Here is a 12748-nt window from a genome sequence, read left to right on the forward strand (position 1 = left end):
CCCGCAACACACACACACTTAAATTATATCCCCTTTTTTTTTTTACATTGTGTACTAATTGGCAATTAAGGCAGTACCTGAATGTGGCCACAAAAATGCAATACATCTCACAAATGTTGTTCCACTCATATACCTCCACCCTGATATTTCATAACCTATCTGTCAAACCTCGTGATTATTGTGTTGTACACAATACATAATCAACTCATTGTTTATTACAATCCAAGCAATGCTCAAAATGAGCATCTCTCTCCTCCGTACCCCCCCCCCCTCCCCTTGTCTGGATGATGATGGATGGCACTGGCAGTGGATACAGCGCTCTCTCTCTCTCCCCCATATTGCACCCTCTCTCTCTCTTTCCCTCTCTCTCTCTTTTTCCCTCTCCCTCTCCCTCCCCCTCTCCCTCTCTCTCTCTCTCTCTTTCTTTCCCTCTCCCTGCATTCAACCATCTCATCACTGACCTCTTTTAATCAAGGGAAGACCTCAATGCACCCTCACCTTCTCCTTCAGCTGCCCCCCCCCACCCCCACCAGCCCCAGCCCTTTCCCTGCAGCACCTCTCCCCCTCCTCCCCTCTCCCTGTGATATATGGCTCATAGCTTCCCTGTGATGGAGCTTTAATGTACTGTGTTTATGTCACAGGGCACAGACCCCTGTCCACTGCAGCTGGCTGCTGTCCTGGCCAGGCCTGAGAGCTTGCAGGGGGTATGCCAGTGAGCCCACCTGCACTCCCACCCGCCCACCTGCCAGCACAGATCACCCCCATCTGATAAAGATTTTCATTTACACTGCAATCAATAACCTGGGTCTATTGGCTATGTAACTATTTATACAAGCATTCCCAGCTCTCCATCGATTCAAAGTACGGGAAACCATTACTTAGGAGTGTGCGTGTGTGTGTTAATTTCTGCTTTGTGCATTCAACATGGATCAGATGGTACACCCTACAACACAATTTACCAATGGATCTCATAATATACAAAACCACAAACGTACTTGTTTAATATACTACTTGTCTACAATAAGGAATGCTACATTTTACTAGATGCATACCAGTTGCAAGCTATTTTGTAGAATTATATTGCACAATACAATTTCTCAATACAGTATGAGGTGAGTGCGTCTGTGACAGTATGCGAGCTACACTGATATTGTATGCGAGCTACTGATATTGTGTGTGACCGAGAAACATATCTGATCTAATTTACATTTCTACCATTTTGGCTTTGATCATTTTGTCTTCGAAATGTCTTTCGTCAAAATAGAGTAGCTAACCGAGGCCGAAGAGATGAATGACTACTTATTGAAACAATCGTGAAATCAAACAAGACCCCAGAAAGCAGTGCCGAGCATTCCCGTCTTTGAAGGTAGGCTAGTTACTGTTTGATAACAACTACGGTTCTACGATATCGACTGAATAAAAACTAATTGGCAGACACTAAGAACACAAACTCAGCAGCTTGCGTGGACAAAAACAGCATATAAGGCTTTCTATGTCGCCAAGACCGCTGCGGACAGTAGCCTTAAAATGTGTTTACAAAGAGCGACGAAACCACCAGAATGTCTCTTCCGTAAACATCTCCACAGATTGAAAGCTTTTAGCCTTGTAAGAACGCCAAAAGAAACTACAAAGACGGCTTGAATGCGATCAACTCATGAATACAGTCGCCACAAAACGGCATGTTATTGTTAATATAAGATGAATACAAACTAATACACTTACATCTCAGCAGCGGCACGGGTTCCGTGTGCTCTGTGTGTAGTAATCCAGTAAACACGCGTGTAAAACATCCACTTATTCCATTTGGATGGATCTACAGTATTTGTTGACCGAACGAACAGGAGAGAACAGCATAGCGGGGTCCAACTTGTTTGCAAACAGTAAATTAAAGCTATAATTACAGTAAACAGACGATGCGGAGACGGAGGGGGGAGTGCAAGCTCCAGAGGTAGAGTGAATTCTGATCAACGAGGAGAAAAAACACTTGGGTCTTTATTCCTACTAATTAGTTTCCTTCAAAAAATGGCTGAGATTGACGCACTGCGCATGCGCGTCATTGCGCAGGCATCGCTAATTAGCCAGTTTGGATCAATAGGATTCCGCGATAGATAGACGGCCGAAAGAGAGAGATGAGATAGGGAGAAAACATTCGAAAAGATAGAAAGCACATATGATATGATAAACAAATCTGCAGATGTCAATATTCCAGCCAGACAATGGAACAAAACCTCAAGTCTAGCTGAGTCACCGCTTATTCTAAACCTGTGATTTGGCCAACTAGAAGAGTTTACACAGCTATAATTTGGATTATCCATATTAATTCAATACTTTGGATAATTTAAATTTGGCTAGACTATAAAATAATTTCCTATAGCTTATCATAATGTATTTGATATGCCTATAGCCGATGATGATAAAGCCCCATTCACCTCCACGCTTAAACATTGACCATAGTTTAGAATTCCTCAAATTGCAAGTCTTAATAATTTGATTCTTGAATTGATTTAATAATTCAAATTACCCCAAAATCACAATTACAGTCAATAGTCTAAATATACAACAGTGAACTGACTAGATTCTCAATCATCTTGCTAGAAAACAGGGTTTGATGAATAGTTGAACAACAAATCGTGTCATGTGGTCCTATACTGTCTGTGTCTGTCCATTGAACTGTCATCACAGTAGGCTACTCAAATATGTTTGAGTAAACATGGACAGAAAATCCTTCTGTTTTCTCTCCTCGTCGACAGGCGTCCTCACGTTCGAGGCTATTGTTATGATAATGCAGTTGTTGATTTCATAAGTGATGTGCAATCTGTCGTTCTCTCAAAATCCAGATTCTATTGAACAAAAATCTGTCCTACCATTAGAAAAAAAAAATCGAAATATAACCAAGGTCTCATCCTATTCCCTGGCTCGCTGTGTCTGAAAAAAATATGTTTGTAGGCCTACCCTATATTGTTGATAAATAATATAAATTCAAATGTAGGCTATTGTAGGCATCTTGTTAATTAATATTTAAACAAAAATTAAATGCAGTCAGGTCAATCATATTTTACACGAGATGAATACGCGGGATCTTTACAGGCCTAAATCAAGTGGAGCTTGAAATTATGCGACGTTGTCTTTACATAAAATTCAGCCTTAGCGACGTTCTCTCTCGATCCCTCTCTCTATGCGTCTGTCTGTCTGTGTGTGTGTGTGTGTGTGTGTGTGTGTGTGTGTGTGTGTGTGTGTGTGTGTGTGTGTGTGTGTGTGTGTGTGTGTGTGTGTGTGTGTGTGTATCTGGGTTTGGGTGTGGGTGTAACCATTTTAGGCCTATCAGTCATGAAATCCTAAATGAAAATATGTTGTAGGCCTATGCCAATGCCTATAGTCCGACTGTTTCTGAAACCCAAAAGAATCTTCTCTCAGTTGGGTATGATAATCCAGCCTATCATTGTATTTGATTAGCCTATGTGGTTCAGTAAAACAAGAAACTATACAAATGATTCGCGTGTCCACGTTTGAAATCCATTTGAAACGGATTTTAGATTTTAGTTTGCGAAATTAACACAGATTTGTGCTGTTACAAAGATTAGGCTATAATAGTTTGACTATTGACTCATGGATGGGATAAAAAATTAACAAGCGTGGTTATTTGATCATTGTTATTATAATAATTTCTATATGATCCAACCATATTTTACATTAGGCTACTCGGCTCTTTACATTCGTTCATCCTGCTTTAAACGTATTCTGATTCAGTTTAGCTCCACAAATTGACCAATAGCTTATGTTCAGAAGAATATACAGCATATAGGATAGTCTCTTTTCACTGCAGAGACAATGCCAACAGAATAACAAATTAATGTAACTATTTTCAAAAAAAAAATCCCCTTGCGTAAATAGGCTACACGTCAGTCTATGAATGTTATATGTTAAGTTAACTGTAAACAAATTATGAAAAAAGTAAGTGGGCTATGTAGGCTATTATGCGTAAAAAAATAAAGACAAACAGACGCGCACCGTGTTGACTGGTCTCGCATGGAAATGTGATTAATCTCAACTGAACAAAGTGACCACAAACTGGACCTCATTGGCCTACACGAGCGTTTGCACGCGACTTGTATCCAGACACCTGCTATTCTCCTTTACTAGAACATAGGCTTATGCAGGGGCAAGTGACGACGTTTAATTTATTTCAGCTACACCGAAACAATAGAAACGGGGTAAAGACTACGAATCATTAAGGTTACCTTTATGGGCTACACATATCTTACACCTGACTTTTTTCGAAACTTAAATAAGCTATAAATCTTTTTCACAAACTGACTGTGCATAGCACAAATCTTTATGGATTATATATCAGGACATATGTTAACCTATTGTGTGTTGGCCAAATTAGGAAAAAATTCTTACCAAAGTGCACCATTTTAGCAACGCAGATCCTGCATTCACATACCTGCACTACACACACACACACACACACACACAAACATATCCTGACAGAAAACACACACACACGGATACCCTGTCTCAAACACCCATACACACTCATGAACTATCCATGCCACCCACTTGCCTTGCCCTAAGGCATAATCTCGGGGTTGTTGTTTTCCCGGCAACATAGTAGCCCCACCACCGATTTACCCTGTCACTGCTAATAGGGCAATTAACCACCACTACACCCCCCAGGCAAAATGAGACCCCAACCCCCAACCACCCAGCTCCCCAACTTGTCTTTATGACATTTCTGTGACAAAGTGTCTGGCTGGGGTGGACCAGGGGGACCATCTGACACCCTCCAGAGCCTACCGAATGTCAAACACTCCCCTGACCACTCCCTGTCTGCCCCAGGGTAAGCACTGAACACAGCCACACTGTATATCACACATGCACAGGGGTGGTTCTGTGATGGTGTTGTGATGAGTAACCTTGGCTGAGCGTAACCTTGCACTGGCTATTCATCATTATGGCACCTTTTTAGTAAATTTCGCAATTTGTGATATGGGTTTGACTTCCAAGACAGTTCATATCAGAATATACACACACATTTAGGATTATCTCACATCTCCATTCTTCTGAAATACCCTGGCACCTTATTTACTATAATACCTTCTTTTCAACTCTATCCCTCTGTCCTTACTCCCTAAGGATAGGCTTCTCCCTAGTCAGTGCTCACCCCCTCGAGCCGTTGCCATAGTAACTTGTTAGCTGGTCGACATGACAACCTCTCCGAGGTCCAGTATTAAAGAAATTATATGGAGGGGGGAGATTGGGAGAGGGAGTGAGAAACAGCGATTGAGAGCGAGACAGACAGAAACAGACACAGAGAGATGGGTTGGATAACCAATAAAAGATAGATTTGTATAGACCTGATTCTTTGCAATTTCCCTTAATCCGGCGTAAGAGTCGGCGGGATCAGTATGACACATTTGTCAAATTTATCTGAACCATATTCATATTGTTGTCGGATGGAATAAACTTTTTTTTAATTCCAAAACACCGTTTTCCTATCACATTTAAGCCAAGACTGTCCCCATCACTTTCTGACAAACTACTTTATGAGATGCAACAGTGGTCTAAAGTGGTCATACCTATACCTTTTTTCTACAATAGGCCTATACATATATTATCAAACCGATTTAATTTTCTTTAAAAAGATTTTTTAGGCCTATGCCTATTGACTATTTTCATTTGATTTCAAACGCAGTTTTCAACAGCTAGGCTATATATAGTATTCGTATTTTATGTAGGCCTATAACGTTTTGTTCTGGGAGCAGAGACATTCAGATATTTTGCTTTTAAACCGAAGTTTAGGCCTTTCAAATTATTTACGATAACCAAAGCTCATATGCACTACATGCTACTTATTTTAAATTAAACTGTTGGGCGTTAGAATAGGCTAAAGGCCTACAATAATAATAATGATAATAATACTTTTCAATTATTGTTGGTACTTAAGGCTATTGTTTCAATTGTATCGTGTCCAATGTGACTTTTAATATTTTATTTCAATATTTGCTATTGTCTTTATCTTATTTCACAAAGAGCTTCCATGCCATTGGTTTTCTAATATTCTGTTATCGAAAAAATACACTTGTACAGTAGACTTATAAGCAGACAGAGAAGGATGAAATGAATGGGGTGACTAGAAATGCATTTTGAATATTCATAGAGAGCAAAAACAGGCCTGAGTAGAAGTTGATTCCTTGTCCAGTTCATAAGAGAGGGTATGGATTTCGGCGATTCACTTCGGCCAAACTGACTCGTGCATGCATGTTGTCTGTAGATACCAATTGCAAGAGTTCAATAAACGGACAGAATATTTCCTTCTGAATAATTTTATTAATATTAATGCTTTTTAATAATCTCTATATCTCTCAATAACATCATATATATATATATATATATATATATCTTGGATCAGTTTTAAAATAGCTAAGTATGCTACATTAAGATTGCTGTATTTTAATTGCAGTCTAAAGCCAAGAATGTGCACCTGTCCACCTGCAGATGTGTTTTAACTGTTCCCATTGCTAAAAGATTGTTTAAGGAGAGAGAGATGGAGAGACAAGTAAATTATGCCAGGTAAGGAACCATTGCATACGAGCAGCTGATCTACCAGAAAGACTCAAAGAATGCTGCAAAAGCGCACCCTGGAGGTGATATTTTTGTACTGAAAGAATTTTTGTGGTTCATTCCAAATCGCTCATCAAATGTTTTATGGACCTTACTGGACACCATACTATGTTCAAATGCGGATGTGGAACACGTTTGTAACCATTAGGTTTACGCTTGTAACCATGTCTTTATATATATCTATGCTTGTAACCAGTACAGCCTAACTCCATAGCAATTCGGCGTTGTTAACCCAATTATTATTGCTAAATAAACCACTTGGTTTGATATTGGTGACTAGTAAGAAAGTAAGGTACGAGAGCAGATGGTGGTGCAGCGACATTGTATCCAAACAACAAATCTAATCTGTGAACTCCATGTCCTCGCCAACTACTGCTAGCTAGCTAGATACTTGTCGAGAAATAGCCCATGGCTAAATAAGGATTTATTAGCTCGGTCAGCTAGCCACTTTAATTACATTAATTATATTCTTGTTGTTATCATCTGTAGAATGTCAGATATTGAAGACGATTGGGAAGAAGAGGTAAGGCTACTGTATCAGCAGTTATCTCTGGTGGTGCATGGTCCCAGTCTAGTGTGTTGGTGCAGTCACAAGTATATAGATTCACATAGCTTTTACGTGAATTGAGGCTAATGTATGTCTTCCCAATTGGCTTCTACACGTGTATCCAGGAGCAGTTGGTTGTGGTAGAGCTCTCTGGTATTATCAACTCAGATTTCCTGACGAAATGCCAGGGGGGAACTTGCAAGATATTAGTGAGTCCTTAACAATTGAATCTTATTCCAATAACACATTCATTTAGTTTGCAGCACAACCTATACCAAAAAAAACATGCTGTTAAGTTTGATCAACCTCTCATCTCTCTCATTTTGAAGGACATTGATAGCGAGCGGCCAATTATGCAAGTAGGACCATATGTGTTTGCAGGGGAATATGAAGGTAGGAGAAACCCTCATTCTGCCCTCAGCAAAATGTTGAATACTTGCACATTGGTGTTGTGGATATTGGGAAAAAAAATTCTCACCCACCTCTGTTTCTCTGTCCATCTTCTTGCAGATTTCTTGGGGACCTGTGTACTGTTTCAGGAGCAAGATATTACGGGTACGTTCTTTCCCTTTCCCTGTCTCCTGGCTTGGTCATTCTTGTCTATTTATCTTTTGTGTTCATGACTCAACCCTGCTTTGTTTCCCTGGTCCCTGTGTATCAGGACAGGACACAGACACTGGCCCTCAGCTGAAATACAAATGCCACACCGGGAAAAAACTGATGATGCAACGTATCTTCCTAGCTGAGAAGAAAGAGGGAGAACCCAGCTCGGGTCCGTCCTCACAGATACCGTCAAGCACATACTCCTTAAAAATACACCCCCCAGCCAAACAGTGTAAATACATCATACACTATTTTACTTAACCTGACTTGCTCTGTCTAAAGGTTTATTTCAATGTGTTGCTGTTTGTATTGTTGATTGTGCAGAAGAACATGACGTGCCACTACCAGGTGACGGAAAGACTGCGGAGACCCCCTCTCACTCCACCAAGGGCGCAGAGAAGACGGGTAATGTGGAGGAAACGGGACAACAAACCACAGAAGAAGGAGAAATGCATCAGGATTGAGGGAGTTGACCAAACATTAGAGACTGCTGAGATCAGTCACTGACAGCCCTGTGACCTGGACGACGAGGAGCATACAGAAGGATTGGCAGGAGCCTGACAGACGACAAACAGAAAACTGCCCTTGACTAAATGGTCTAGGAAAGAGTGTTTAGTTTCTCTTGCCTGGTGCACCTAGTGACTTAGTTTTCCAAACAATGTCTCTGTGACAGGTGTTAGCCAGACAGTGCTCATGACTGACAAGGTGTGTCAACGTAGCTTCATGTGGCTACCAAAAAATATATTCGTCTCGATTGTGGAGCAGGAAATACCTTAATAACTGAAGATTTTTCCTTTCCATTTTGATGTTTAAACTGATTGTGATACACCACAGCTTGAACATATTTTTTTAGGGAATGCCTGAAGTAGTCGGTTAGTTTTGTGGTATTGCCTTCAGCCCACACAGTATAGGATTACTGCAGAACATTACCAGTACCTAATATTGTATATTGTATTGGAACCGTTGATGTTGAAATAAATACACCTGAACTTTTTTTTATGTTTGATATTTTGTAGACTTTTGTAACCTTGAAGCCAACTAGATCTTAAGTGACCCTGACAATACATTTTCAGAAGAAGTAGCAATAGGATGTGTAATTCCATGTGCACTTGAAATGTATCCTGAAATACATTGTCAGCCCTACTTGTGACTGTAAAATTGGGCTAATATATAATCGCAAACGCTTTTAAATAGCTCGAAATTTAAGCAGTCTTTCAAAAACGTCTACAAGTTTTATTAGTAAACGGGCATTTGTAAGTTGCCTTAACTGTTCTTTTTATGAATGGAGTTTATATATTACACATTGTTGCGATATCTGGGTTGAGGACGTGGCGGTTATAAGCCAATCCAATCACCGATGCTGCTCTGAAGTGGACCAATCGACGAGCGACAAGGCACTGGAGTGATGGAGTTCCAAAAAGCTGCATCTGTAACGCCATTGGCTATCGGACTCATCCTAGCCCAGGAAACGATGGTAAAGTAAAGGGTGTGTATCCGGGCCGGAGAGAACGTCCACCACGTCCACTACCGTCAAACTAGCCTCAATAGTCTTCAACTCCATTTCCGGGTTCACGAATTTGCTTTCAAAGTAAGAGCCTGAGACGTCGGAGACATAACTGTTAAGTAAATCCCAGTTGAAGAGCGGATTCAACATAAATTGATACTGTAGGAAAATTCCTCCCATACGTCATGTACATTATAGAGTATCCCATTTATTATTATTGTTATTAAGTACTCTAATTATTCTCACATTCCTAAATACATTTCACGTTGTGAAACACATATTTCTTATGGTGTTCATGTAGCTGTAACTTCGTCTCGTGACCTTTACTTTGAAATACTTTTAATGAAATACTCCTGAAACGAGATTCATTATTGAGGCTGGCTTGACGCTGCTTCAATATCCAGACCCGACAGACAAAAAAAAGAGACCGGTAAGTTTAATTGTCTTTTGTTTGAAAAAGGAGAAATGGCAATGTAAGGAAACACTAGTCTATAAATGCAAGTAGATTGACTAAATATATGCTATTATTAGCATGCCAGGTGAAGTGGACGTAGTCAACAGAGGTTACTACTGGTACAGCTAGCTACAGCTAGCTTGCTGTATGGTCAAATTAGTAAATTCGACAAACCCACATTTATGTTTCGGTACTATGTATAATCTAGACATACGCTTGTCTGTTAAATTACAATTCACTGTCCCTGTGTTGCGGAATATGTAGATAGGTGATGCCTATATGTCAAAAAAATCAAAACGAAGGGTAGACATTAAAATAATGCATCAGACTGACATAAAGTTTACTGCACTAATACTACTAAGAAATTCAGCTTTCATCTGTCGGAAGTAATTTATGCAAATCACGGATTAACATTCACTAAGAATTAAGGACATCACACAACTGATCCCTGTACTATTTAAATGTGTTATTTACACAGATCCCTTTCTCTCTGTCCCAGGCAGTGTGTCTTTGTGACGATGGAGCTGCGACCATTTATCATGATGTGCTTTGCACTGTGTGTGGTTTACGCCACCAGTAAACCCACTGAGAAGAAGGACCGTGTCCACCATGACGATCTGCTCAGCGACCGGGATCACGATGACCAGGAGAACTTTGACTATGACCACGAAGCCTTTCTGGGACAGGATGAGGCCAAGACCTTTGATCAACTAACACCAGAAGAGAGCAAAGAGAGACTCGGGTAAAACACGCGTTTCACACCATCTCCCACTCGCGTAAATACACACGCCTTCTTAAACTGCCTATTTTAACGTCCCTCCCTCTCTCTCTCTTTAGTATGCTGGTAGAGCGTATAGATGAGGACAGAGATGGATATGTGTCTACTGAAGAGATGAAAAAGTGGATTAAGCACGCTCAGAAGAGATGGATCTACGATGATGTGGACCGCCAGTGGAAGGGTCATGACCTCAACGGGGATGGTCAGGTGTCCTGGGAGGAATACAAGAATGCCACATATGGATATATACTTGGTAAGTACACGCTTGTCAGCACACATGATTCCGTGTCCTTCCTTGCAAAGGAACACAAAGCTATAATTTACATTTACATGTACATTTAGTCATTTAGCAGACGCTCTTATCCAGAGCGACTTACAGTAAGTACAGGGACATTCTTCCCGAAGCAAGTAGGGGGAAGTGCCTTGCCCAAGGACACAACGTCATTAGGCACAGCCGGGAATCGATCCGGCGACCTTCTGATTACTAGCCCGATTCTCTAACCGCTCAGCCACCTGACTCCCTATAATTTAGCTGTTTACCTAAAAAAAAAAAAAACATGACGAACCTCCACCAGTGCAAGTTTGTTGACCCATCTTTGCGATCTTCAGATGATCCAGACCCCGAAGATGGCTTCAGCTACAGACAGATGATGGCTCGGGATGAGAGAAGGTTCAAGATGGCCGACCTGGATGCAGACAGTAAAGCAAATAAGGAGGAGTTCACAGCCTTCCTCCACCCTGAGGAGTATGACCATATGAAGGACATAGTAGTGCTGGTGGGTCACGCACCCACAAGTACAAACTCACGCAAAGAAATACTGCACATAGAAATGTACACACTCACGCAAACAAATACTGGACGTAGAAATGTACACACTGACGCAAACTAATACTGCACATAGAAATGTACACATTTACGCATACAGGTACTGGACTGGAACTTGTTTGTTTTGAATGGTAACCCTGGTGTTCATGCACTGTGCTCTCCTTCCTTGCTGTAGGAGACCATGGAGGACATAGACAAAAATGGAGATGGTTTCATTGACCTAGAGGAGTACATAGGTGAGTTATAACTTATTTACATTTGTCAATGTATTAATTTATCCCCTTTGATCAAAAGCGACACACAGATCTACAGCAGAAAGTCAAGGATTATAAGTGCATCGTTCTAACAGTTTTGGTTGTATTTTGTCAATTAATGTTTAGTATATGTGTAGTGTTTGCACCTCCCTGCCACAGTAAATTCCGTGTTTGTATAACATACATGGCGAATAAACCGAATTCTGATTCTGATGAATGGCATTTTACCAGGTGCATTACATAGGCATTCCAGCAGGAAGTCCCTCTCACATTCCTTACTCTGTCCCGGTCTTGCTGTGTCACCTGCAGGTGACATGTACAACCAGGAGGGGGACCCATCAGAGCCAGAATGGGTGAGGACAGAGAGGGAGCAGTTCACAGAGTTCAGAGACAAAAACAAAGATGGCCGCATGGACAAGGAAGAGACCAGAGACTGGATACTGCCCTCCGACTATGACCACGCAGAGGCCGAGGCCAAGCACCTGGTCTACGAGTCTGATACAGACAAGGTGTGTGTTTGTGTGTGTGTGTGTGTGTGTGTGTGTGCGTGCTCGCCTTTGCGTCAGTGTGTTTACACTGCCGGTGTTCTCCTATTATTCTGAATTGAGCACACAGAAGCCAAACAGCTAACCAGTGACTAACGGATGTGCTGTTTCTCCACTAGGATGGCCGTCTGACCAAGGCGGAGATCGTGGAGAAGTACGACCTGTTTGTGGGCAGTCAGGCCACAGACTTTGGGGAAGCCCTGGCACGACACGATGAGTTCTAACTTGTAAGGGCGCGGAGCTCCTCTCTACTGACACTACGTTCCCCTTGGAAGTGCTCTACTTTAGGCTCTGGTGAGAAGCAGTGCACTGGTGGGGGGGATACCTGCCCTGCCACGCTAATGCTACGGACAGTAATTTATTTGCAATCTTGATCGTAATCCCTTAGACATATGAGTATGCTCAGAGGGGTGCACAGCTGGTGTCTCCTGGTAGATAATGGCACCCCAACCGTGGCCAACCGATATATCCTCGCCTCTTCTCTACTTTCACTGCAACCCAATCAAGAACGAGCAAAAGAACAAGCAGTATTTCCTTCATATCTGTGTCGTTTGCAAATCCCTTATGGTTCTGTTTGACTGACTATATAAACCCCTTTGAGTTTTGTTTTAGT

General features: G+C 41.3%; 2 protein-coding genes across 4 annotated transcripts; both read left to right on the forward strand.

Annotated features, from left to right (window-relative positions):
* The first annotated feature begins 1348 nt into the window (after positions 1 to 1348).
* On the forward strand, positions 1349 to 8768 carry gtf3c6 (general transcription factor IIIC, polypeptide 6, alpha). Of its 3 annotated transcripts, none has more exons than XM_067234999.1 (7): positions 1349 to 1366; positions 7114 to 7147; positions 7297 to 7380; positions 7501 to 7564; positions 7682 to 7726; positions 7833 to 7943; positions 8099 to 8768. In XM_067234999.1, exons 2-7 carry the CDS (start codon positions 7115 to 7117, stop codon positions 8236 to 8238), a joined length of 477 nt encoding a protein of 158 aa, XP_067091100.1. In that variant the 5' UTR covers positions 1349 to 1366; position 7114; the 3' UTR covers positions 8239 to 8768. The 3 variants fall into 3 exon arrangements, with proteins under 3 accessions (XP_067091100.1, XP_067091098.1, XP_067091099.1); XM_067234997.1 differs by lacking the exon at positions 1349 to 1366 and adding an exon at positions 6727 to 6757; XM_067234998.1 differs by lacking the exon at positions 1349 to 1366 and adding an exon at positions 6732 to 6916.
* An 877-nt stretch (positions 8769 to 9645) lies between these two features.
* On the forward strand, positions 9646 to 12502 carry calub (calumenin b). The gene is made up of 7 exons (XM_067234470.1): positions 9646 to 9708; positions 10232 to 10474; positions 10570 to 10763; positions 11120 to 11286; positions 11512 to 11572; positions 11900 to 12099; positions 12255 to 12502. Exons 2-7 carry the CDS (start codon positions 10251 to 10253, stop codon positions 12357 to 12359), a joined length of 951 nt encoding a protein of 316 aa, XP_067090571.1. The 5' UTR covers positions 9646 to 9708; positions 10232 to 10250; the 3' UTR covers positions 12360 to 12502.
* The last annotated feature ends 246 nt before the right edge of the window (positions 12503 to 12748 follow it).

This window comes from Osmerus mordax, chromosome 4 (assembly GCF_038355195.1).
Source record: "Osmerus mordax isolate fOsmMor3 chromosome 4, fOsmMor3.pri, whole genome shotgun sequence".
Taxonomy (NCBI): Eukaryota; Metazoa; Chordata; class Actinopteri; order Osmeriformes; family Osmeridae; genus Osmerus; species Osmerus mordax.